Source organism: Parus major, chromosome 2, assembly GCF_001522545.3.
Source record: "Parus major isolate Abel chromosome 2, Parus_major1.1, whole genome shotgun sequence".
Taxonomy (NCBI): Eukaryota; Metazoa; Chordata; class Aves; order Passeriformes; family Paridae; genus Parus; species Parus major.
In genome coordinates, this window is record NC_031769.1 from 23,415,558 (window position 1) to 23,440,042 (window position 24,485).

At 39.7% G+C, this 24,485-nt stretch overlaps 1 protein-coding gene across 1 annotated transcript in view; it reads right to left on the reverse strand.

Annotated features, from left to right (window-relative positions):
* Positions 1-24,485, reverse strand: part of CALCR (calcitonin receptor) — a 157,998-nt gene that overhangs the window by 32,021 nt on the left and 101,492 nt on the right. Inside the window, exons 5-7 of the mRNA XM_015620119.3 lie at positions 19,280-19,392; positions 15,033-15,124; positions 10,233-10,359 (exon numbers count right to left, since the gene is read on the reverse strand). Of these exons, the coding sequence (XP_015475605.1) occupies positions 10,233-10,359; positions 15,033-15,124; positions 19,280-19,392 (332 nt within the window). The remainder of the gene's footprint in view (positions 1-10,232; positions 10,360-15,032; positions 15,125-19,279; positions 19,393-24,485) is intronic.

The window sequence follows — 24,485 nt, forward strand, 5'->3', positions numbered from 1 at the left end:
GAGATGGGAGGAGAAGATCTAATGACAGATTTCCGGGCAGCTGGCATTAGAGAAATAGAAAACTATGACAAAAAACAGTTTTCTCGTGGGAAACTCCATAGATTAGCAGAAAGAGACTTCTGTTTCTCTACAAAGACTGATGAAAAGACTCTAACAAAAATCGAGACTGTTTTTTTACCACCAAAGTTCTAAAATTATTTGTCTCTATGTTATCATGTGATGTGTACAAAGAAATGGTCAAAATGTAAAAGAAGGGGTTTTCTGGAAATTTACTCTAGTGTTCTTATTCTCGTAGTTTGTTAATAAACTATCTTTATTCCTTTTAAGTTTTAAGCCTGTTTTGCTCTTGTTTTAATCCATATCTCACAACAAGAAATAAGTAATTTCTTTAGTTACTGGTTTAAAACCACGGCACCCAATTACTCAGGGGAAAAAGGGGTCAATAGGAATACAGTCAGACATTTTCTTCTCACTCACAAATCTTGCAGAGAGTTATGGAACTCTTGTAAACAGCACAGCTGCAGTATGCAACAAAAGCACTTCAAAAGGATTCTGGAATGTTCCCCAGAGTTGAAATAAAACAATTTGCTCTCCTTTTGCAAGAAAGAGATAGAAAAGGTGTCTATGATGTTTTGCAGGGCATACTGCAATGTTCCAGTCTGCCAAAGAAGTCACAAAGGTCCGTCTGCCCGTGCAGGATCCTACAATTGCACAATAATGTAATTGGCACAGTGCTCTCCTCAGCTAATCCAGCACCCTCTCTTCACATGTACTTGTCATTTCTCTGTTAAGGCTCTCTCTTGGTTATTGGTTAATAGCTTATGGACAGAAAACTACACCATTAAATACCATCACTACTCATTGGGGCAAGCCGAGACAAAACTCTCAAACTACATAAACCCCAGAGCTCCCCTTTCAATGATAAAACAATATTTTAATATGAAATAAACCTGCTAATTGTTTAAGGAAATTGTCCTAGTAATTCAGTCAGAGCAAAAGGCTTAACTCTGTTTTGGCACAGTAAAGTCAGACAGATTCTCGTGTGTGCCCATTCCTGCAGTGCTTTCCTGGGTAAAGGTGGGCGGGTAGGGAGGTCTGTGTTTTACATCAGTCCTTGTCAACTCCAGAGAGCCTGCCCCAGGGAAAGCAAGTGTGGGAAAGCCCCTCAGTGTGCGTAATGAAATGTCTCTTCTCTAATGCTCACTATCCATTGAAATGCCCCTCCATGGACATTTCAAATAAATTGCTGAGAACAGGCTGGCCAAGGTTATCGATTTTAAACCAAGCCACCTATATGAGCCATCATTACAGCTTTACACTTCTTTGTTTAAAGGGAAATAAACATACTTGACTTTACTATTCTAGTTCCTCTTTACCTCTGGGAAACCTCCCCAGTGCATGGCAGTAAAGGACCCTCCTTAAAGAGATTACAGCTTGCCATGGAGGCCAGATATGATTTATTCAAATTCAGTCTGAAGGCAATACAACATATTCTTAAACATTCTAAACTTAGCATTTTAAAGGAATAGATTCAAGTTTGATTGCTGCTCTGCCTTAAAAAATGTTTTTCTTTCTTTTTTCTTTTCTTGTTTTCTTGTTTTTATTTTCTTTCCTTTTTCTTTGACTATTAGAACACTATTCTATGAAAATATTCTTAAATAACAAGCATCCATATGTTACACAAATAAGCAATAAAAGGATTTTCCAAAGCAAGACTGTGCTAAGTATTGTAACTATAAATCACTGGCTATCAGAACATCACACCATTATAAAATGTATCTGCTTTGAGTTAAACTGTGTTCCAGTCAGAAACCTGGCACACTGGAGCTTGGAAGAAGATTAATGTTTTAATATACTTTTAAACCATTTACAGAATGAAATGTACACAGTTGCTCAGAGGGCTCCTAGGTTTTGTGTTACAAGACAGCAAAATATGAAATTAAACAACAGGGGATATTCTTAACAGCACACGTGTCCATGTCTATGCTACAGCAAAGCAGCCAGCCCAGATTTACACACTCTAGACAGGAATTAATAAGGCTACATCTGCACATACCTGAGTCCTGGCTGCTGTAGCAATAGTTCTCCCTGGACTGCAGCTTTGAGCTCTGCAGGTCTAGAGGGGTTCTCACAGCACATCTGGCACTTCTCACCTGCAGGGTGCAGCATGGCAAGTGCGATGCAGGGTGTGAGGCAAAGCAAAACAGCCTCACCATTCCCGAGGGGTTTTATCAGCCTGGTTTCTGAGTGGTGTTGCCAGAGAGAGGCAGCTTTTCAGGGAGTCATTGTAGATATGAGCCTGATGGATGGAGGAGAGCAGAGAGGCCAGTAAAGAGGAAGAGAAAACAAGGGCAGGGCTGTGTAAAAAAATAGCACAAGATAGTGCAAGTTGCTGTTCACTTGGACAGGATCTTCTCTCAGTGGAGGGAGGCAATCCCTGATAAAAAAGGTTAAGAGCTCCAGCTATTTCAGGTATCTGTCCTCTACCATGACAGCTGGGCAAGAGCCACCAGGCTCAGGAGGATAGGACAATGCAGAGGTTACTCAAATCCGTGTCCAGGCATAGAAAAGCTCTGGGCATTGAGCCCTGAGCCAGGATAGTTTAAGTTTGCATGGAGTACATCTAACAGCCAAGTGCACCTACCTTGTGTTTGATGTGTAAGATCTAAAGCTGAAAAAGCATTTCCTGGGGACTGGGTACACATCCAGCTCTGATGACACGGATATATCCACTCACAATTCAGTTAAATGCTCCAAGAGCTTTCTAATGATATGACTGGGATTTGTGATACTAAATATAGACACCCAATTTGTCTCTCCTGTAATCAAAAGATAATGATAGAGATGACAGAGATTATAGCAAAAATTATCTCATCCTAAAGGATATATCTAAAATAAGCCAGATGGATAGTACCCTGAATGTAATTATCTTTAGCATGGGGTGACTAGGTCAGCTGTATGTGTCTACAAAACAAGTGTCTGAATGTAAGGCACGTCTGACCTTAAACATTTAGGAGTGTTTTAATTCTCTAGATGTACTCAGATCTGCTCCTGTGTCTTTCCTGGGGTGACCTGTTGCTAGGCAGAGCCACCAAACCTTCAAAGGATGTTGGGCCAAGGGGATGCCAGAAAACTCCAAAGACAGTCAATCTGGTGTGTGAAAGCATAAGCCACTCAGAGGTGAGATGGTGAGCAAAGGAGCTCAGTTATCCAAACAACTGACCTATTATTGCCCAATAGCTCATTCTTCCAACTAGATTTGAAGGTCATGTACATAACTAACCCAAGACTCTTGATGTTTAACTCCTGTTGAAAGTCATTCCTGTTTCTTCTTCCATACCCTTATTCCACATGTTTGGCTGTCACCTGTAAAGGCACTCCAATGTTCTTTAATTTTTATCTCTTCTGATTCAGTCTACTTCTGTTTGGTCTTAGATACCTTCAAGAAACACAGGGTAGCAGGGGTATGGTTGAAAATGGGCAATACTGCTGGTCTGCACAGCAGTCATTGTAGGGCATGTCTGACTTCATGGCATAGATGTGCAGGATGATGTAGTTCCTGGGGAGAAATGAGCACTCTGCATTTAATTCACCTGACCTGTTCTAGCCACCTGCTTTTGAGTGAGGTAGATTGTCTTGGATTGAGACACAGCTGCTTCTACAGGAAACACTGTCATTTAATCAGACAAATCCTTGGGAGGAAAATAACTGTGGCAGAATGGCATCAGGGACAGTGTTGTGTTTTGGAAACATTATGGTACTGTCCTTCTAAGGGGAAATCTCTTTTGAAGAATTCATGTTTTGAAGGATTTTGAAAAATCTTTTTGGGCAATTTATACTCAAATTTCTCACATGTCAGGTAGAGCCTTTTAAAGGCATATTGCAAGGAGAACTTGGAGAGACACCTTGAATGTTTCTAGACATAATTACTTTATATTCACAGAGAAATATCAACACCTGAGCTGCTTAAATGTTCTATGAATGTGGGAGGCCTTGTGTAAAACAGAAGTTCATTAGGGTGTGCCATGTTTATACTGTGTAACACATAATCCACAAAAAGGCAGCAGTTAGCATCTGTACTTGTTGATCTGATATTTAAGGAGTGGCTACTTGACATTTTTCTATGCCTGTGTTTTTAGGGGCAAACGACATATTATCATCTATTTAACTTTCAGTCTCTCAGATGGATTGAAGACAGTGCAATTGACAGAAACTTATGGTTGCCCAGGTACTATCCCAATTTTTTACGTCAACTTCACTTTGTCATCTTTCCCATCTCTTAGGAAGACAAAAGAAAAAATTAAAAAAGCCTCAGTAAGGCATCTAAGTCAAATACAGTTCCATACTATGGAAGATGAATAGCCTTTCAGAGATTGCTACAGCTCAGATTTGAGGGTAAAGTAAGCACACCTTTCTTGAGCAGCAGTTCTGGAAACACATCATGAATTTCAGCAGATCTGGAATGGATTCACTTATTTTGCATAAAGCCAGGGTGTGTTTTGCTTCAAGAGCCTCATGGCTGCCAACAGCCACTGTGCTTAGACAAGAGAACAGCAGCTGATGACAGCAAGAACTGGGATGCTGAGATTCTGCTGAATATGGGAACAGCTGTGCTGGGAGTGCTCACTTCTCACTGCCACAATGGCAGAGCTTCAGGGTCCAGAGATAGTGCAGATGCATAATGACTAGGCAGAATGACAATTTAAATTTGACTTTTCACAGGTATTTACATCTGATGATTGGCCTTGTTTTGGGTATTCAAGTGCAAGTCTACATCACCTGAGCAGAAAAGATGTGGACAGAAAACTTGGGAATGAGCTCTGGAGCTTGATGCCTTCAGCTTCTGGGCAACAATGTGTTTTGCATTACAAGGTCCTTTCTGGAAACACATTTCTGGAGGAAATGGTACTCAGGTGCCTAAATAAGAGGCCATCCACAGGATCTGATAAAGTCCGAGTTATTTTGACATGAAATACTTTGGACTGGGCTACATGAACCTTCCCTCTCTTTGTGGATGAAGCCATAGACAGAGTGGGAATTTCCTTTCCCTGTCACCTCTTGTGGTCACCCCTCTGCAGACACATGAACATCAGGAACTGTGCTTGCTTGCACCTTGTGGGCTCAGCCACCACAACTGTGAACCTCAGTAATGTGATATGGTGCTTTGTTTAATTCAGAAATTCTTAGTGGGGAAAACATCTCTCTAACTTTCAATATTAGTGACAATTCTTCCTGCTCTTACTTTCATTCTATTGATTTCACAATTGCCCAGGGTCTGTGTCACCTCTTGGTGGCTAAACTGGCTGCTCAGGTTCCTGTAAGTAATCTAATGGAAGCAGGATGCAGGAGCAGATGTACAAAGATAAAAGACTTCAGAGATGCTTTGAGAGTGACAGGAAAGTTGTGGAAATAGTCACATTAAAAAAAAAAATCAAATTATTTAACAATAATGGCACCTCCTGAAGGTCTATCCCATGTATAATACATGAGACAACTCAGAAGGCTGAAGCACCCCTTTCCTTTTTGGATCTCCACCTTTGCTGTTTCCAGGGTGGTCTGCTCCATGAGGGGGAATGCTGGGACAACTAAGGAAAATAGGTCACATGGAGCAGCAGTTTTGCTATTTGTCCTCACTGGTATGATTTATGAGCACCACATTTGATAAAAAGATGTTTTAAAACCCTCATGCTCTGCCAGACTCGATCAGCAGGAAATGAAAGCAAGAAGAGGTGAGAAGATAACATTTGTATGGTAAAAAATACCCAAATTGACACTCTTTCTGAAATGGTGTGAATCTCCTTTGCTTTCTTGTCTTACATTGCTTCTCTATTCCTTTGGAAACAGGGGAATAGCAATATTGGAACCCCATAAATCACAGTAATTATTCTTTTACATTTGTCATCTGTCCACATAGCTCAGTGTTTTACTTCTACTTTTTTGCTGTAACTGTGGTGGGGAGGAAAACCTAGCACAATTTGGCACTCATGGTTTTTACTTTAATTTGTTAGTGGAGAGATTATTTATAGTGTTCTAGTGTCCACGAGAAAGCAAGAATTTTTAGTATTGTTACTACCATGGCCTTGCTTTAAAAACTTTAATGTTAGTGGGCCCCAGCTTTTGTGCTCTCTTGATCTAACTAATAATGTTGAATGGAAGCATCTTGCTGGTTAGAAGGCTTGCTTGTTCCAGGAGATGGGTTTTGGGCAGTACAGATAACCAAGTCATCCCATCCCCAGTGTCAGCAAGCTTAGTGAAATGCTGGCAAAGGGAAAGGGGCTACATGCTCCTGACAGAGTGTGTGTTGCACCATCAGCCAGGGTGGTAAACTAGCTCAGGATCTTTAAAATACAGCTACATCTATACAAGGAGGGAAAGACAGCCTCCACCCTCTCACCCCATGTTCAAGGGCTGAGTTACAGCCTTTGTAAGGCTCTGTAACCGGAGTTACAGATGCTGCCAGGAGGAAATGAAATCATGCTGTGTGTAATTAAAGAGTGATTACTTTGGGTTCTTCCATACCAGGTGTGCTACTGAACCCATGTAAGAGGATGTAGATTGTTTATACATTAAGGCCTAAAGAAGCTGTGTGGCAATGGGATGGGACATGACAGTGAGATTGGACTGTGCCTGAATGGATGCTGTGTCCTTACTCTCTGACATAAAATGGCCAAACATGAGACTCCACACAAGGCCCCTAAGAACTACTAGTGGAGCACTGGCCCTTGCTATGGCCTCTATAAAACTGCAATCAAAATATAAACTTTCACACCGTACAATGACAGAAACAGGAGTAAAACAACCATGTAAAAGGTGAAGAGGCTACAGAGGAACCTGCAGAAAAAAGAGAGCAGATACCTCTACTAGAACATGAAAGAGAAAAGAACCAGTAAGATCTCTAAAAGCTTTTTTGGAAAAGATTCTAATTACTCTGACATCACTAGTTTGTGACCAAACTTAGCCCCACCTAAAAGCATATTTATATGGGGCCCATGGAGCTGATGAATTGCTCAGTTTCTTATTGGCAGAGCTGCCACTTCAGGCATTAGCTGTAGCTTCCTTCTACTCCCATCAGTACTGAGTATCAGTACTGAACCCTTGTGGAATACAGAAAATGAAAAATACAGATCTGATGTGTAATCTATATTGAGAGATTTGGCAGCAAGGGTTTTATTTATGTTTCTGGAGGTCTTAATGGAGAACATGATGTGCTATCCACAGATCACCCTTCTGCTGTGGGTCAGTCTCATTTAGGAAGGTGATGGATGATATCCTATAAATGTGGTTCCAGTAATAGCGTAATTAATGCAGTTCCTAGGTCAGATACAACAGTCAAAATTTTCAGTATGTGTAAATAAGTGTCCATAGTTGTGTCCTGTTTATTTTTGTTTAAATGTCTTTGAACCTTGTCCATTGCTTCTTCATTTCTTGTATGGCCACCTGGACTCAGATCTTTCTTTTCCATGGTTTCAGATCCAGATAAATCTGACAGAAAGAGAAACAGAGGGAGAGAAAGTTGTATAACCAGGGAACATAAAGTAAATAAGCAAATTAAGATATTTATAAAAATGGCTTAACTTACCATTTTACATGAGCAGAATGATCATCAAAGGATTTAACACTTAGCAGCAACATGAGTAAGGATGTGGTAGAGACTCTCCTCATGTAAATGATGCTTTGGATTGTCTCATGTCATTTCTCCCTGGGTCATAGGGAGAATGGGGGTGTCTTGGTTCTAGGAAGGAATTTCCTCTCCTCCTCCTCCTGACTTTTCTCCATGTTATTTAAGAGATCATTCTTTCTTCTTTCAAAATTATATGGAGTTGTTGATATCCTCCTAAATTATGAATCACTGAAAGTATTTTCCCATGGCATTTCACATTTAAAATCTATTGTGAAACTTTAGGTAGGAAAAAAAAAGAGCAGGAACTATTGGGGTGGAAATGCATTTATTATTTTGCAGAATAAATACCAGCAACTTCATCTCTGCATATGGCTGTTACATGAGTGGTATCCATGATTGCTTGAAATTCAATCTACACGCTTCAGTATTTCTGTATATACTAAAGGTGAGAGCCATACATACATGAGCCTGTGAAGCTCCAAAGATATGAATGTAGAAGGTGGATAAGTGCAGCAAACTAGAGGAAGTCAGAAGCAGTAATCTTCAAATGAACTTATGAAAACAGGGGGTGCAGGAGGAGTAGAAAAAACACAAGCTGTAAAGTTTTCATTTGCTCTGTTAATAGGCATTAGCATAAAATATTATGGGAATTTTTGTACATTTTTTAGCATTTTAAACATAAATCCTCGAAATCTTCATATACTCATATAGAGATCTTCTGTAATTTCATCATATGTTAAAAATGTGCTCCTATCTGTAAAGTTTCTTTTCCCAATCACAAACTTACAACTTTATTATGTTACTAGGGTAAATGGGATACACTTTCCAGTAAGGTTGGGAGACTTTGGACATATTAGCAGGTCATGTCATCTCCTTTTTATTATTTTTTTGGTTTTTTTGGGAGGGAAAGCTAGGATGTGAGGCAAGACCAAGAAGTGAGTGTACCCTCATCCCATACTTGATGGTGGGACAAAAAATGAGAGACCTGAGACCTTCTGGCCCCAAGTTTCGTACCTTGTCTGTAGACAGCCTTTCACTGCTGAGTTAAAGACATGCAAATTTAGTTTGGAAGAAGAAATTGCAAAACGAGGGCTTTGCTCATCAAAACATCTACTTAGCCAATAGCTGCAGCCAGTTTTGTTAACAGGACACTGCTTGGGTCATTTCCATGACTATATTGAGCATTTAGGCTCCTCTTCATGTTCTGGGCAGAGACCTGAGAGCTGAGAACATGAACCTCTGCACCACTTTGGGGCTCCACGGCCTCCAGAGGTAAGCACTGGTGTCACTTTTATACTGTTTGTGCCATAGCAATGGAGGTTGGGGATTTTGGGATTTCATCAGGTGGTGCTCTGTGGGCTGGAACCTGCTCTGTGGCTATGTGGCTCTGTGGGAGCCTCTGAGAGCTTTGTCATTGATTTAATCTGTGTTGAGATTTAACTTCCAATAAAGATCAGGCCAAAAGGCACTAGGTACAGTTTTTAATGAAATCTTAAAACACAGGGCTCCTTCCCATGCCCTCAACTTTTAGTTAAAACCGTTTCATATAATTTCTTTGTGCTGTCAGAAAGTACCATTATTTAACCTGAGGTAGTGATTTTACTTCAATTTAGATGCCTGACATCACCTGCCAGCTTTTTATCTTCAAATATCAAGTGTATTTTCATTGCATCTCTTGCACAGGCTATCTATGCATGATGCTATGCAAGGAGGAGAAACAAAATGTGTGATTTTTAAATTATTCTTCTGCTCTTCTACTTTTTAATCTCCAGATGGTCTCTGAGACTGGTGATGTTTTCTTTAGGCTATATATTTTCTGCTTTAATTAACTTACTTAATCAGCACACGTTTGAGAGACACACATGTGATCAGATAATATCAGGTGCTAATATTTAATTCCTTTCATGAAATTAGAGGCAGATAAATGGTTGAATCATAATTGAATGATCTTATTAGACTACAAGGTGATTAGTGTTAAAATGAAACTTGAAATTATCATGTTTGCATTAATTTCACAGTGGCTGGGGTTGCTGTAAGGACTGAGCACAATGTGATTGCTGGGTTAGGGAGCAAGATCAGAGCTGGATGACTGAGATCTGCCATGCATATTTATCATCTGAGGGGCTGGCACAAACTGTGTCACTATCTAAGAGCAGTGAAAGTAACAAATGCTTTGATTTACCACCTCACGAGTTAAAAAATGAAGCAAATGGACCTTTTTTTGTGTTATAATGAAATAAGCTATCTCTCTTTCCATCCTGTCCCTCCCCAGTGCTTGTGAAGAGGGACAAGCAGTCACCAAAGGCATCTATCACCTCAGGAGCTTTGTTGGGAAACATCAGGTATTTGTTGCTGGGAGCAGTGGAGGACTGACACATACTTGTATGGATGGACTGGCTGGAGCAAGTCTGGGGCTTGTACAAGATTCAAAGATTTTTATTGCTTGGTGAAAGATCTGAGCAAGTTTGAGTGAAATTCTCAGAATCTGCACCCTCTGTGTGTGTTTTCCCAGATGGCTATCATTAGTTTAGGAATGGGAATTCTTGGTTTTGGCATGGCCACAGTGATTTTACTTGGGTGTTAGGATGGGGAGGAGTCATGCAGTACTTACAGGATCCCTTTTTACAAGGCCTGGGTTAGGGACGACAGCAATGAGGTGGGCAATTGTAAACATGGAGTTCAGCACATAGGAAAAAAACAAATTCTTATGCAGTGTTATCCTCTGACAGCTGAGGCTCCTGAAAAATATGTAACACATGTCGTAAATTAGTATTTTTCCTCTGATGTCACTTTAACAAGCTCTTTCTGGCAACAGTCTCTCAAGAATGTCTTTTGGCAAGAGGTGATTGGAAAATGCATGCTTTGCATTGCAGCCGTGACCTCTGAAAAATTTTCGGGTTTGTTTTTACACCTGTTTAGCACCACACGCTTTTTAGACTGTGTTGTAAAGACCTATCCAGCTACATTCTTAGCTCTTGATGCCTTTCTTTAATTCATGGTAATTGAGATATTAAGTGGTAAAGCAGAACCCTGAGAATTTTTGGATGCCCATGATACAAGTAATAAATATCAGGAATACTGCTTTATAAATAACTGTTCCCTGGAGACTCATTTTCTCAAATACTCAGATGAAAATAATTTTCTATTTCAGGAATTAGTAGTGAGACAGGATGGGAATTTGGGCAGGAATCTCCTTAAATTACAGGGGGATTTGGGTTGGTCTCCTGCATATTTCTAACTCCAGCTGAGATCCCAAACCAGAGGAGGTTGTCTTCCTGCTCAGAAGGCGAAGAAATCTCTTGAAATCACTGGTTTTGGGGAGGGTAGGATTTATGCTATTGCAAGCAGCAGTGTTTCACAAGATAAGTTTTCAGAATTCTTGTGAAAGCAAATAATGGCTGCAGTTTCAGACCTGAACCTTCTTCCGTTTCTAACTCATACCCAAATCCTTGTGTCACCTCCTCATACATCCTTGAGACAGAGAAAAAGACACCTGCAGCTCTTCATGCCCCAGAGCATATCTCCAGGCTGACAGAGGGTGATTGCATAAAGGCAGTCATGGAACTGTTAGATAATGCTGAGCTGTCCAGTGATCACTGAGAGCAAGAAGGCAAAACAGGTAGCTAAACAACCTAAAGCTGAAATACTGTTTTCTTGCCAGGGTAAGCTCAGCACTAGGAGCCTTTTGCAGTCTGGAATAGAACACAGGCTATGGCTTTCTTCTTCTCTGCATGTGGAGGCCAATGCAGAATTCACTCTCTTCAGAAAGAGAGAATGAGCCAATGGAACTATTTTCTGCTTATTTTGCTTGCTTGATTGCTTGATTTATTTGCCTTCTATAGCCCCTTGGTCACTGCCATTTATTCTTTGTTTTCCTTACACCTACTTTTCAAGTCATTGCATGGAATTTTTTTCTTTAGCCCGAGCTCATCTTTCTGCTTATGATTATCAGCATCCAGCAATGCTTATCACTTTTTTTGACCTCCTTACTTGTCAAGTCACCATCTTTGATTCAGGATGTCCATGTGATGCAGATCCTGGTGGCTAGGAATGAGATTGGCCCTGATTTTATAGCCTTCCTTTAGCATCAGCTACAGGCAAATATTGAGCCAACATTAGCCAGATACAGGGCTGGGTTCATGAACTTCCACTTAGAGTCACTGTAGGACATGGTATTGGAAAAAATGGATCATTCCCTGGAGTTATTTTTGCTACACTATTTTCTTGTGCTTACTCCACCTGTATTTGTCCCCATCACAAACCTAGTCTGACATTCCTTTTCTCCTCCTAAGTCCTGGTGATATTTTTTCAGTCCTTAGTCTTCCTTTCTCCCCACACTCCATCACAACATTTTGCCTGTGCTGTTTAACCCCCCTTTTTTTGGGACACTATGACATGCTTATCACTGTCTGTCTTTGTTTTGCAGCCCTGGGAAGAGGACTGGTGTGACATCAGTTCTGTCCCCAAGAAACAAAAAATTCCTCATTACTGGAAGCAATCTCTTCAGTTCCTGGCCACAGAAATGCAAACCCTTGTCTCTCCAGGTGCCTTTCTATGTGGTTTCTGGTGCAGAGAGTCTTTTGTTATAATCTCAGCCAGGTAGATATGTCTCTACTCCCATTCTTGTCCTTCCTCATTGCACTGCTTGACTTTTGACAGTCTTACTCATCTATTAAATTAGACTGTCCTTCAGTACATATTGCCTTTGTGTGGTGCTCAGCCTTCTCTCCCTGCCTGTCTTCCTCTCTTAGTTTTACTTCTTCCTCCTTTTCCCTCAGCATTCCCCTTTTTCCTTGATTACAGCTTTCATGTTAAAGATCCCCCTATAACAATGTTTATTTCCATACCCTCACTTTCTAATTTGACCTTCAGTGTTTGCCATCACAGTTCCATCAACTGTCCACATGCCTGACTTGTCCACACCAGGAGGAGAAAGTGGAACCAAACTTATTCTGTGATTCTTCATGATTCTGATAAATCAGTATGCAAGAAGGCACAACTAAGCCAGTTATCCGTGTCTAAAACTTGTGAGCTTTTTGTGTCTCCAAGCCTTTACCCATTGTCTCTAGAGTTTCAGAGTCTCCTGTGTTTTCTTTGGCTCCCCTGTGTTTCATATAGGTTCTCTCCTACATTTCCTTTTTCAGAGATTCTTACCTACTCACAGTCACTTTCTTTACAGTTCCTATGTCTACTTCTCTATTACAATTAGAATATTTTCCTCATAGAACTGCATTACAAAGCTGTCATTTTTCTCATGTATGAATACTGAGAATACTGATTTTCACACCTAGTCACTTATTTTTCTCTCCTTCCCCATTGTTTAGTTATCAAATTATTTTCTTGCTTTGCACCATGTTCTCCCTTGTCCCTGGGGAAAACTCCCCAAAAATTTCACAAAATGTTGTTCCATCCATTACCCTTCAATTCCTGTTAAAAGCCTTGGCAGCAATTAGACTGCAGGTGCATTCATAACACACCATCTATTATTCTGGCAAATATAGATTTGTTGTTCTCTCCATCTGTCTTTATACAAATGTCTTTGTTTTAATAATTCAATTGGAAGTGATTTGGAGGTAGGAGTACCTCTTTTCTTTTGTATTTTATTAAATAAAATAATGGGGTATCACTCTGCAATTTTAGAAATCTTGCAATAAGGTGACAATGCATGAAGCTGACACTCTACTTTATTAATATTTTCTCCTGTTATGAGTTAGCATTGCTTAGTGGTGCTCATCACTACTGATTCATTATTCCCTTCTGAAAGTAGTGCAACATCTGTGGTGCCAGATCATTATGAATCTTGATACTCAAAAGTGAACTGAAAATAAATCTCTGCCAGCAAAAACTTTTGTGTGGGAAACTGAAATCCGTGCAAGCTGCCTCTGAAGTCAAAGGCTATTATATAGTCCTGAAAACATCTCTTGCTATCTGATGGACTGTCTGATTGACAGCTTCCCTTCAGCTGAAGGTCAAAAAATGTATTGCTGTCATAGCCAGATGATAGAAAACAGCTGAAGGTTACATGAGCCCTGCTCCCACATAGCTTCATCCTCACTTTCCTATGATTGTAGTTTGGTTTCCTCTTTGTCCTCCCATTATGAAGCACTTTTATTTAATTCCTTTCTCTCTTCTCCCAGTAACCTTTGTGTCATGGCTTAGTCATGGGAGGGGAAGGAGAAGCGGAGGAGGAAGGAGAGGAGGAGGTGTGTTAGTGTCTGGAAGGCTGCTGCAGGGACCAGTCTTTCAGTGCAGCCTGGGACCAGTCAAGACCATGCGTTGTTCATGACTCAGAGCTCCCGGTGAGTCAGACAGGCTGACCCTGCCTCACTTGCTGCAAGGAGCCACTCTGCTGGTCCATTTAGCATACCTAATGTGACCAGATCCTGTCTTTACTGTCCCAAAGAACTCAAACCAGTGTACAGGGTTCCAAACCAGATAAAACTGTGCTTTTTCCAGTTTCCTCAAAGCATTACTGTGGCTATGGTTTTGTGCTATTTATCTGCTTAGATGGGAAGGGAATTCATCAGTACATTTGGCAGAGTTTCTAGCTATCTCTGTGTCTGATTAAGATGTGTTATCACAGGCACTCATCAAATTGTCTCTTTGGAAATTACAAGAATTCACAGCCTGTAGTTTGGATCCACCTATTTGGCATTTGCAATCTTACGGAATCTTGTAATCTATGAAGAGTCCAACCATTTAATCTTCCTATGTTTTCTAGTCTTATTCTTAGTTGTGGTGATGGTGAGGGCTTCATTTTTTTACTCTTCCTCTTTGACAGTGGAGGCAGAGGCATCTAATTGACAGCAGACAAGTTCACTAAAGAACAAGATTGAAATGCTCTGGTTAAGCTGCCATACAGCAGCTGTAGTCCTTTCAGTCAATATCGGTCTAGTCTCCTTTAAAATTCTGATACAGAACATCTTTGTTTTTCCTTTAAATGAGGATAACAGGCTGCATGCTAGTGCCAGATTCACTCTAAGGACTGAGCCCTGTAAATACCTACTCAGGTCAATAGCTCAATCCTCAGATGCAGGTAGTCCTGTTGTTCAGGAGCTTGGAGCTCCCAGGCACTGCCCCATGCAGTCACAGTGCCTGGCAAACTCTGGACATCCTCCTCGAGGAAAATAAGGCAATAGGTAAATGAAAGGCCTTACTGCATCCCCAGCTGCACCATTTCCTCATGGAAATGGCTGCACTTTCACACCAATCATAAAAACATGGTCTTGGCTACACTCCACTGGGAGAGGTCCCATTGGCGAGAGGAGCCTGAAAGCTCAGACTTCTTTATCAGGATTACATGAAAAGACACTCAGAAGAGCTGCTTCTCACTGCCATGATACTTTCCAAGATTTCCTTTGTTTGAGATGCCTCAGGGAAAGAAGACAGAGTGTCTGTAAGAAACACTTACTTGAAATAGAAGAAAATTGCCAAGGAAATCAACAGGGATGTTATAGACAAAGCATGGCCAACGATCGCCATATAATAAAGTATGAACGCCATCTGCAATTTAACAAAAAGAAAAGGCAAGCATGAATAATTTGCAGGCACATGGTTTGTTTTCTCATTCAGGAAGAATCTACAAAATCAACCTCCCATTTTGCATTTTTTTTCCTTTCAAATACTCTTTTTCTATATATTTTAATATCAGCAATCTATTAAATAGCATGACTCATGATCTAAAGATAAGTGTTTCTTACATATGTAAATCTGTTCCTGTTATGTTGAAGTAACTGGTGAGATCCCTGCTCACACTGTGTCACTAACTTTCCCAAGCCCTAGGATAGTGCAGCAGACATAATAAATTTAGATTTTTAATATGCCCATGACAAGTTTTCACACATATACAAAATAATATTTATTAAATAAGATAGGTTGCTGCAGAATTGGTAAAAAACTTTTATGGGTTGAAAGCAGCTTAAACAACAGGGATCAAAAGCTTAATGGTCACTTTTTAGAGACGAGTCAGTATTTCACTGCCCTCAGGACTCGTATTAGGGTTGAGTTTCTGTTCAATGTATTCATCAATGACCTGATCCAGACAAATTTCTAAATTTCCAGGTGATTCTTAGGTCTTCCAGATAATAGTGAGGCACTCACGAAGGTCCTCATTTAACTGAGGGGACAAGAAGATGCCACATGAGCTTTAATACAGGAAAAAGGTGGGCTGATAGACCTAGGACAAGTGACCTAAATCCTGTCTACAGGATTGGATGCTTGAATTAGAACTAGAAATCAAACTCAGGAAGGAGATCTTGAAGTCATCCAGGCCAATTCTCTGAATCATTGGCATTCTGTGTAATGGTAGCCAAAAAGCCAGTAAAATATAGATTATGATATAAAAGGCATTGAGGGAAGAAAAACAATATATGTTTGAAATTTACAGTACTAACTTTAAATGCATGTGTGCTTGCAGTCTGCATACCTCATGAACATAGAAGAGCAAGGAAAAGTGAAAAAAGGCAACTAAAATAGCTGAGGTTGAGTTTCTGTGCATACAAAGGCTGGGACTCTCCTTTTTTGAGAGGAGAAGTCAGAGGGAACTTATGGCAAAGGCCTTCAGAGTCATGAAAGCAGCAGGTGAGGTGAACATTATTCATAATGCAGACCACGCAAGAACAGCACATCCTGAGACAAATTCTGGTTCACATTAGTGTGAACCTCAGTGCTGGGCAGCTCAGTGGTCTGACTGCTGTGAGTCCAGTACCCATGGACAGATAATTGGGCTTTCACTGTGACTCGTGGCAGTGAAATCTAAGAGAGGCTGATCCATATTTTTTATGGCAGTTGTAAAATAAAATTGCAGGACAGCACCTGGGCTTCAGAATGTTGAGGTATTTATATGTCACACTTTGGTCTCAGCCAAGCTCTTAAGCATTTAGCCATCTGTCAGAGGAGGGAGTGAAGGAGGCTAAATGCCATGCCAGACTTCACCCCTGCCTCCTTTCTGAAAGCAAGGACAGAGTAGCAGCCAGTCTGGGAAAAAAGATGGGAAATCTTAGTTCCTCTGCTGTGTTTATTTTCTTTTCAGCTCTCCTTCATTCGTTTTTCTTTTGCTATGCATGAGCAATTTTACTCTTCTCAGTGATTAGATGAATTACTTTGTGTAGCCTGAAGTTTTGACACTTTCATCTTTTTGATGTTTCCAAGTAATTTTAAAATTTCTCTTGAGAATAAATATGAATGCAATTTAGAAAGCAAGGCCATTCCTCTTAGTAAAGGTGTATATCTTATATAATTTGGTCTCAAGACATTTTACAACTTTCAAATAAGCTTCTGCATTCATTAACCTAGGTGGTGGTGGCCTGATTTAGATTTAAACCAGAGTCACATTTACACTGATCTGACCATGTAGAAGAGGCATGATCTGAGTGTAAACACCATTCACCAAGCTGTGGAAAACTATGCATATTTACTGAAAATATCCCAGGTCTCCTAGATCTCCTCCACAAAGACTAACCAGTGCATTGTTAGTGAGCACAAATGCTTGATAACCTGTTCTGAGAGCACCAGGAATCCCAGAGGGGACAGACCTGACTGTGGAGAAGATGAGACAACTTTCTGGAGAAACAGAGCAGTGGGAGATGTGTACCTGTGACATTTGTTCCACTTCATACAATCATACTACATGATTACTGTGTTTTTTCATGACATTAAATATATTCCTAAAACCTGAATTTAATTTACAGATGACCTTTTCAAAAATATTTTTTTCTACCTATCTTTTATACAGCCTATAGCCTGAAAGAGATAGAAGTAGAAAAGATCTCTAGATAGCTGCATGCAAATTTCTGTACACCCTGGAGGATTCTTGGTTATTCAATCTATCTAACTTTCTGTTCTCAAGTGCAAAAGTAACTGTATATTTGGGAATCAGCAACTGCTTTTTTGATTGCATCCTGAAAATTTACTATGCCAGGTTCTTAAAAAAGTCTTTCAAATATAAAAATGGTGACAGAACAAAATGGACTGAAATTTCAGCAAACAAAGCATATGGTCTATCATTACATTTTCAAGAACTAGCTAAATCCCTTTTTTTTTTTTTTTTTTCAATGTTCTGTCTCAAAAGTATAGCACATTGGTATTCTCAGTTAACTTCAAACAAATAATGAGCACTTTTACTAATTTCTGCATTCCTTGAGCTGGCTACTGCCATGTCCTTCTGACACACAGGGTTTATATAACATGCTCACTCATTACATTTTTTGTTTGTTCAGATTTTTTATCCTGGTTTAAGAAAACCTAAATGCTCTTCCTCATTCCTCTAGAATTCTTCATGTGAGAAAAGAGAAGTCTCTAAGACTGTGACTCAATTTTATTACATGTAGGTAATAGTCTACAAATAAAGCACATTTCTGTTTACTGAGGACTAGGTTTAAAGGTCATAATCTAGCCTGGCATTTCTGTAAAAAGAGATTCTTTCTGCATTTTCCATAACTTTTCATTTCAGAAAAATCACGCTGTGCACATAATTTTCCTTTGTGTTCTATCTGTTCTCTGCATGAATGATGTTCAAAATTCTTCTGGAAGGCATGGATAATAGGTAACAGAACTACATTTTTTGCCTCCTTACATATGCCAACATCTGGAAAAATTATATATTTATGGTGCTTCTGCATAATGTCTCTGTAAGCTCATATTGTTACGATTACTCTTGCCTTGTCACATAGATGAGCCTCATTTTACCATGGTACTTTGTCATGCTGAAAAATCCCTTAGAATTCACCTCCTGCCTGGTCCAACAGACTTTTCCAAGGCCCTTTGAGCTGAGTTACTACTAAATATACCTGCATACTGCTTTTTGGCTACACAAGAAGAGGTCCTCCAACACAAACCACAAATCAAATCTCTTCTTGAATATTTTCCTTCCACTATTCCAAACAGTCACAAATTATTCTGTCACAAACGTGTAATCAGATTTTCCTGGAGCTCCACTTACATTTGAGAAATATATTTATTGTTATGAGCTTCCCTAACTTAATTTTTTTAAAGCTTTTCTCAGATTTCTCTCTCCTTATTTCTTTTAGTGCTTTTATATTTAGTTCTTCTCTTTCAGTTTAGCACCTTGATTTTGGAAATATTGATGCAAATTCTTAATTCATTATTGTAAATAGCCTCAATTTCTTCAGTAAAAGTCAAAGTTAAATGTGTTCATGATTGTAAGATTTTCTGGATTAATGTTACCTTCATAAATATTTATTTTCCAAGAGTGTGAGTACAGGTTAATACTCTTTGCTTAAGAAAAATAATTTGGACTTACATTAATATTACTAGCCCTGTGGAGAAGACATCATCATCTTGGAATATTACTGTTACAAAAAGCAAAATTGAGGCTCTAAAAGATTATTTTATAACTGTTGGTCAATCAGAGAAAATCATAGGAATTAAGAATGCATTTGAAAAATACTGCAAAACTTGTCACATGAATTGCCACTAAATTATCCACCCCATAACAAACCAATATTGAGGTCTGAGCACTCATTAAATAATTTGGGTAAGCTAAAATCACAAGAACAATGTTACTTAAGTTTTGTGCAACAAATAAAGCTGAAAGATAAGGCTTTCTTTTTGTGAAAGAAATACATCTTTCACATGTATTATTGCTAGCCCAGCCCAAAACTTTGTCAAAAAACCACTGCCTCTTTAACTTCAGCATACCTTCAATTTTTCAGAGGTGAAAGAGTTGCACAGGGTGTAGTTGGACCAAGTTCGGTTGCTCTCAGGATGGCGAAACCAATTTCCAGTTTCATCACAATATTTTGAGGCCCTCTCTGATGATAAATTGCAATAATAGTTATTTTAACATCAGCATATTATAAATTTACAAACCCATCTGAAATAATTTCTTTGGGAATAAAATGTCTGTGTAATAAAATCCAAAGGATTTTCAATCTATGTAATTTATAATCACTAGCTGTTTTGTTGTTTTGGTTTTTTCTGGGACTTATCTGGTGGTAAACTTGTTTAGCTGTCTCCTTTTTCACTGTACCCACGAGGGTATATATCTCAGCCTTCATTCAACTGCAATATTTAGCTGATAATAATCCATTTAAAGAGGCTGTTGACAGCAGCTTATGGATGAGAAAATAACCACAGGTGCTGATGCCAGACCTGAAGGAAGTGAGCAGGGTTTCAAGAATCAGGGTTAAACGAGTTAAAAATGCTGCATAGCTAAAGGGCAGTCAGTAGAGTATAACCCAGAGGCTGTGTGCTGGAGATGCCAACAGCCCCAGCCCAGTGCTCTCTCTGTGCACAGGAGCGGAAAAGCCTTGCCCAACCTCCCCACTGGTGGAATCCTGAGCACTGCTCACTCTCCCCAGGGTCTGCACAGCATGCAGACACAGACAAGCAGCCTCACAAACATTTTGGTGCTGGTCCCACATGTCCAGTTTAATTTGAGATGGCTGCAGAGCTCTTTGTTTAAATAATCTGATGTGTCTGGCCTCTACACAGGTGTCTCTAATGTTGGTTCCTTTGCCACAGGTGGCTCTGGAGTCCTTCCCAAAAAGCCCTGCCATGTGGATTGTGCTCCAGGCTCGTGCTCCTCTGCACATCCTTTTGCTGTGGTGGGGGGACAGTGGGGTTTCAGCAGCTCACAGCCCTGCAGGATGCCTGGAGCTGCAGGTGTGTGCTGTGTCTGTGTCCCCCCTGTCAGGCTCACACTCCTGCTGGGGACACCCTGGACGCTGAGGTACAGGCGGTCACTCCTTATCACCTGTCAAATTTTGGACCAGTTCCTTTGGCCTTCCCTCAACCATTAGCCACATGGGAGTCACTGGAATGTTTGCCCAAGTAACAAAGACAGGATAAGATCATAAACTTATCATAACTTATAAAATAATAACCAATTGTTTGACGTTTTCTTAGATAGTGACATAGAGACTTATGAAAAACATGTTTTTTAAGCCTAATTTTAAAATAGTCTGAAAAGTCTATCTTGAAACAGAAAATTTTCTTTGCCTTTTCTAGCTCTATAATTTGATTGGTTTTGTACTTAGATTATCAGCATTTCCAGTGCATACACTTTTGCAGAGCCCATAGCCATTTGAACATAAACAATTTCATTTTTTGTGGTTAACATTCCCACTCACTTTTCTTCATCTGATAATCAATGATAACCTGTTAATCAAATCTATTAATTTATAAGATTCATGTTCCTAAAGTCTCAAGAAAGGAACTGATCATATGGGTGAGATGGATAAGGATAGTAGACTGAATTATGTTACTCTGACTAGAAATACACTCTATATAGTGTCCTTGCAGAAAAAAAATTATAATCCTCCAGAATGCAACATATTTTTTAAATTATTGTGGATTTGAAGTCATTGTTTTGGGGGACTTGTTAAAAATCAATACGTGCATCAACAATACCAAGAGGAACAGTACGTGTTATTTGAGCCTTCCATAGCTGCAGTTTGGAGATAATCTCAGACTGCCCATGTAGCAATGTTCCCTTTTACTCATTGCCAGATGCTATCAAAAGCTGGAAAAAGTTTTCAGTCACAGATGAAAGATTAATGGAACACAGTGTGCAAGTGTTGCACTGATGATCCCATGCACCCTGCGAAGTGCACGGCTTTGGTTAATCTGCTGCAGAGTACGTATGGCAATGTCATCCATCATCCCTGCACTTCAGTGCCTAGGTAGGCACTCTGCCAGAGTATAACATGGCCTCTGTAAGGTAGAGACAAACCTTTCACCTCATGCTTTTCCTTAAAGCCAGACAAACACTGATCCTACTGAAAACTGATCCTATTCTGAAAGTGCCAAAGTCCTGTGGATTTCTTGCTGTGGTGTGAGAATACACAACTGGGGAATAAGCACTCTTTGCTCTCCATTCCAGTGGCTCAAACAGGTCAAACTTCTCTTCTAAACAGATTATTTTATACAGAAACAAAGCTGCAATCCAAACACTGTCCTACTGCAAGTTATTCTAGAGTGGCCCAGTAGCAGGTGGGGGATAGTGAATCTGGGCATGTGTTGGTTCTTTGTGCTAACCAGAAGAATATGGTAAAGGCTGAAAAAATACACACGTGAAAGGATGGGTAAGGCAACACTAACAAGGCAAAATGGAAGTTTTGGCTTGGGGATTATTAGAATACCTTGTAATCACTAATTTTTAAAGTTCTGTCTGTACCCTATCAGCTTGGATGGGGCACCACTTGGGCATTGCATTATTCAAAGTGGAAGAGCGACATCACATTGGACTGATCTCATATCTCTGTAGGAACCTTAAAGTTACAAAATTCACAGGCAGTTGTGCAGAGCTTCTGCAGTAAACAGAGAAATATAAACACTTCAAGAGTTGTCTGGGAAAAATGGATGACAGCAATCTCATCCACAAGGGGAGTTTCATGGGAGCAGTGAAGTGACTTGAAAGATTAACCAGTAGCAATTATTTGCATGTGTATTGTTTGTGCCACTAAGAGCACTTTTATGAATCATATGCTCATTAAAAAACCCTCAGTCATCTATATGTAACAAGTATCTTAATATCTGTGGAACAACATGATAGCTCCATCAATCAGGCTTTTCACAATTAGACCAGAGCTATAGCTAGCACTTGTTAAAGGAGCCACATCAGTTTTTTGTTTATTGCTGAGTTATAAGATGGAAGAAGAAAGAAGTTATCCCCTGTTGCAGTCATGCTCAGACCATACCAGACACTGGATTCTTTGCCATTGTTTGGATAGACCTGTGCAGTGCTTAGTTTTGCAGAAGAAGGAATAGTTGATGTTGCACATCATGATTTAGTTACATCTTTGGTAAAATATTCTGGAAGAAACTTCTTCAAAAATGAAAAAAAATAATATAATGCAATGGTGACCCTAGAAAACTTCAACTCCAGTGTCCTATTAAATGAAAGATTATCACTGCCTTCAGAGTGTCTTAGTCAGCAGGAATCTTTGTAAGAGTCATATTGAGCAGTATGGGGATAGGAATTGATTTTTAAAACACAGCTGTCAAACTTGGTAAGAAACAGGACAGAAATACACAGAAGGTAAGGAGAAAAGAAGAATCTGGACAAAGAACTCAGATTTGTCTTTTTTATAATTGTCTAAATTATATCACTTCAAGACAAGAGAATAGGACCAGCAGGAATCCAGAGCTGTCTATCTTCGTTAAATTCAGCCAAAATCTGGATTTTGTGGTGGCAAGAGAAGGGCTCTCCCAGTGTCAGAGCAGGAAGGCAAGGCTGTATGTGAATGTTCTTCAATTGTAAGAGGCAACAACACATTAATTACCATCTGATTAATCATCATCTAATTGCTTATGGATGCATATGGATTTGCTTTCAAATTGCTCTTCTGGAAACTCTGCTCCTGGCGCTACATGAAGAGTTATGAATAATAGTTTACAAAAGGGAACTAAAGACAGAAACCCAACAAAGCAGAGAACTGAGGCAGTTGTTAAATGTGAACCAAAGATGCTAAATGCATCTTTGGTTCACAAAGTGGGGTGGATACTCTTCTTAAGCACTGCTTTCTGCCAAAAGGTAAAGAGAGTGAAACTGAGATGAAAAGGGGTGTCTGCCACAAAAATAATCATCCACATTTGGCTCCCTTGCTCTATGACTGCACCAAAATAATCCTGACTAAATGGGCTGTACAGGGACAGTGAGGTGGGCAATATAAGACTCCCCTGCCACAAACCCAACAGCCCACAGGTGGCACAGGGCAAGGCTCAGCTCCTCCTGTTGCCCTCAGCAAACCTGACTTGCTAGAAGACCATTATAGTCACAATGTATTTTCTTCCATCAGTAAGAATATTGCCAGCATGAATTACATACTGCATTCCTTGAAAACGGAACTCCAAACAATTTCAGTGTGACTTGGAACCATTTCAGTGGGATTATACCAAATATTAACATGTCTAAAATATAAATATAAAATACAATTCAAAAGAATTGCGTGTTGCCTGAATAGGAGCATATAAAATAGACCTGCTCAGAGCTTCACAGCCAGAAGTGGATGAGACAATGAATTTCCTGCTGTCACTGGCATTAAAGCAGTAGGTCTTGTTATGTCTTCCAGACAAATTGATTTGTTTTTATGCATTATCACATTGCGCATGATGTGCACTGCAAGAAAGAGATTGCTTCTTTCAGAACACAGATTCCTGTCTAGTAAGAACTGATCTAAGTTCAGTGAAATAAGTGGGACTACACTTGGTATCTAACTGTGAAGTTGTCAGACAGAAAATGAAGAGAGCATTGAGCATGTTCTCCTTCACTTTGTTTCTGTGTTCTTTTCTTCAAAATATGATTTCATCTTGTTTACTTTTTAACAATTTCTATCAATTTCTTGTTGGCATCAGTGCTGAATGCTGTTTGGGATCAGATACAGAGGGCTGGTATTTGGCACCCACAGACACAGATGGGAGGAGGATTTGATACTATGCTGACAATAATGTTTCACTTTTCAATTATGAATGATGTAAGTATCAAAGCAAAAAAGTATAGAGGAAAGACATTATTTTATTACAGGTCTCAAAGATATACAGGGCCTCTTAATGAAGGGACATGGCCATCAATTAGCTGATATGCAGTGGTTGAGCAGAACTTGGTGTAACCTAAAAGAACACAGCATGAAATACTTGTTTCAGAAATCCATGGGGTTACTTGCTTTCCTAAAATACATGCTGAGGTACTTGGATATCAGAGACTCGATGGGGAGGAAATCTGACAGTCACTACAGTTTTCTTCATGGAAATTTCATATTTTTCAGGATGAAATTTCTGTTTCTCAGCAGAAAACTGGCTGAATAAGTTACCAAAGGAAATAATGACTTGTGACACAAAACCTGACAGACTTCTCAGGACAGTTCAGCCTGTGCTTTTGGCCACCTGTTAGTGGCAGCCACTT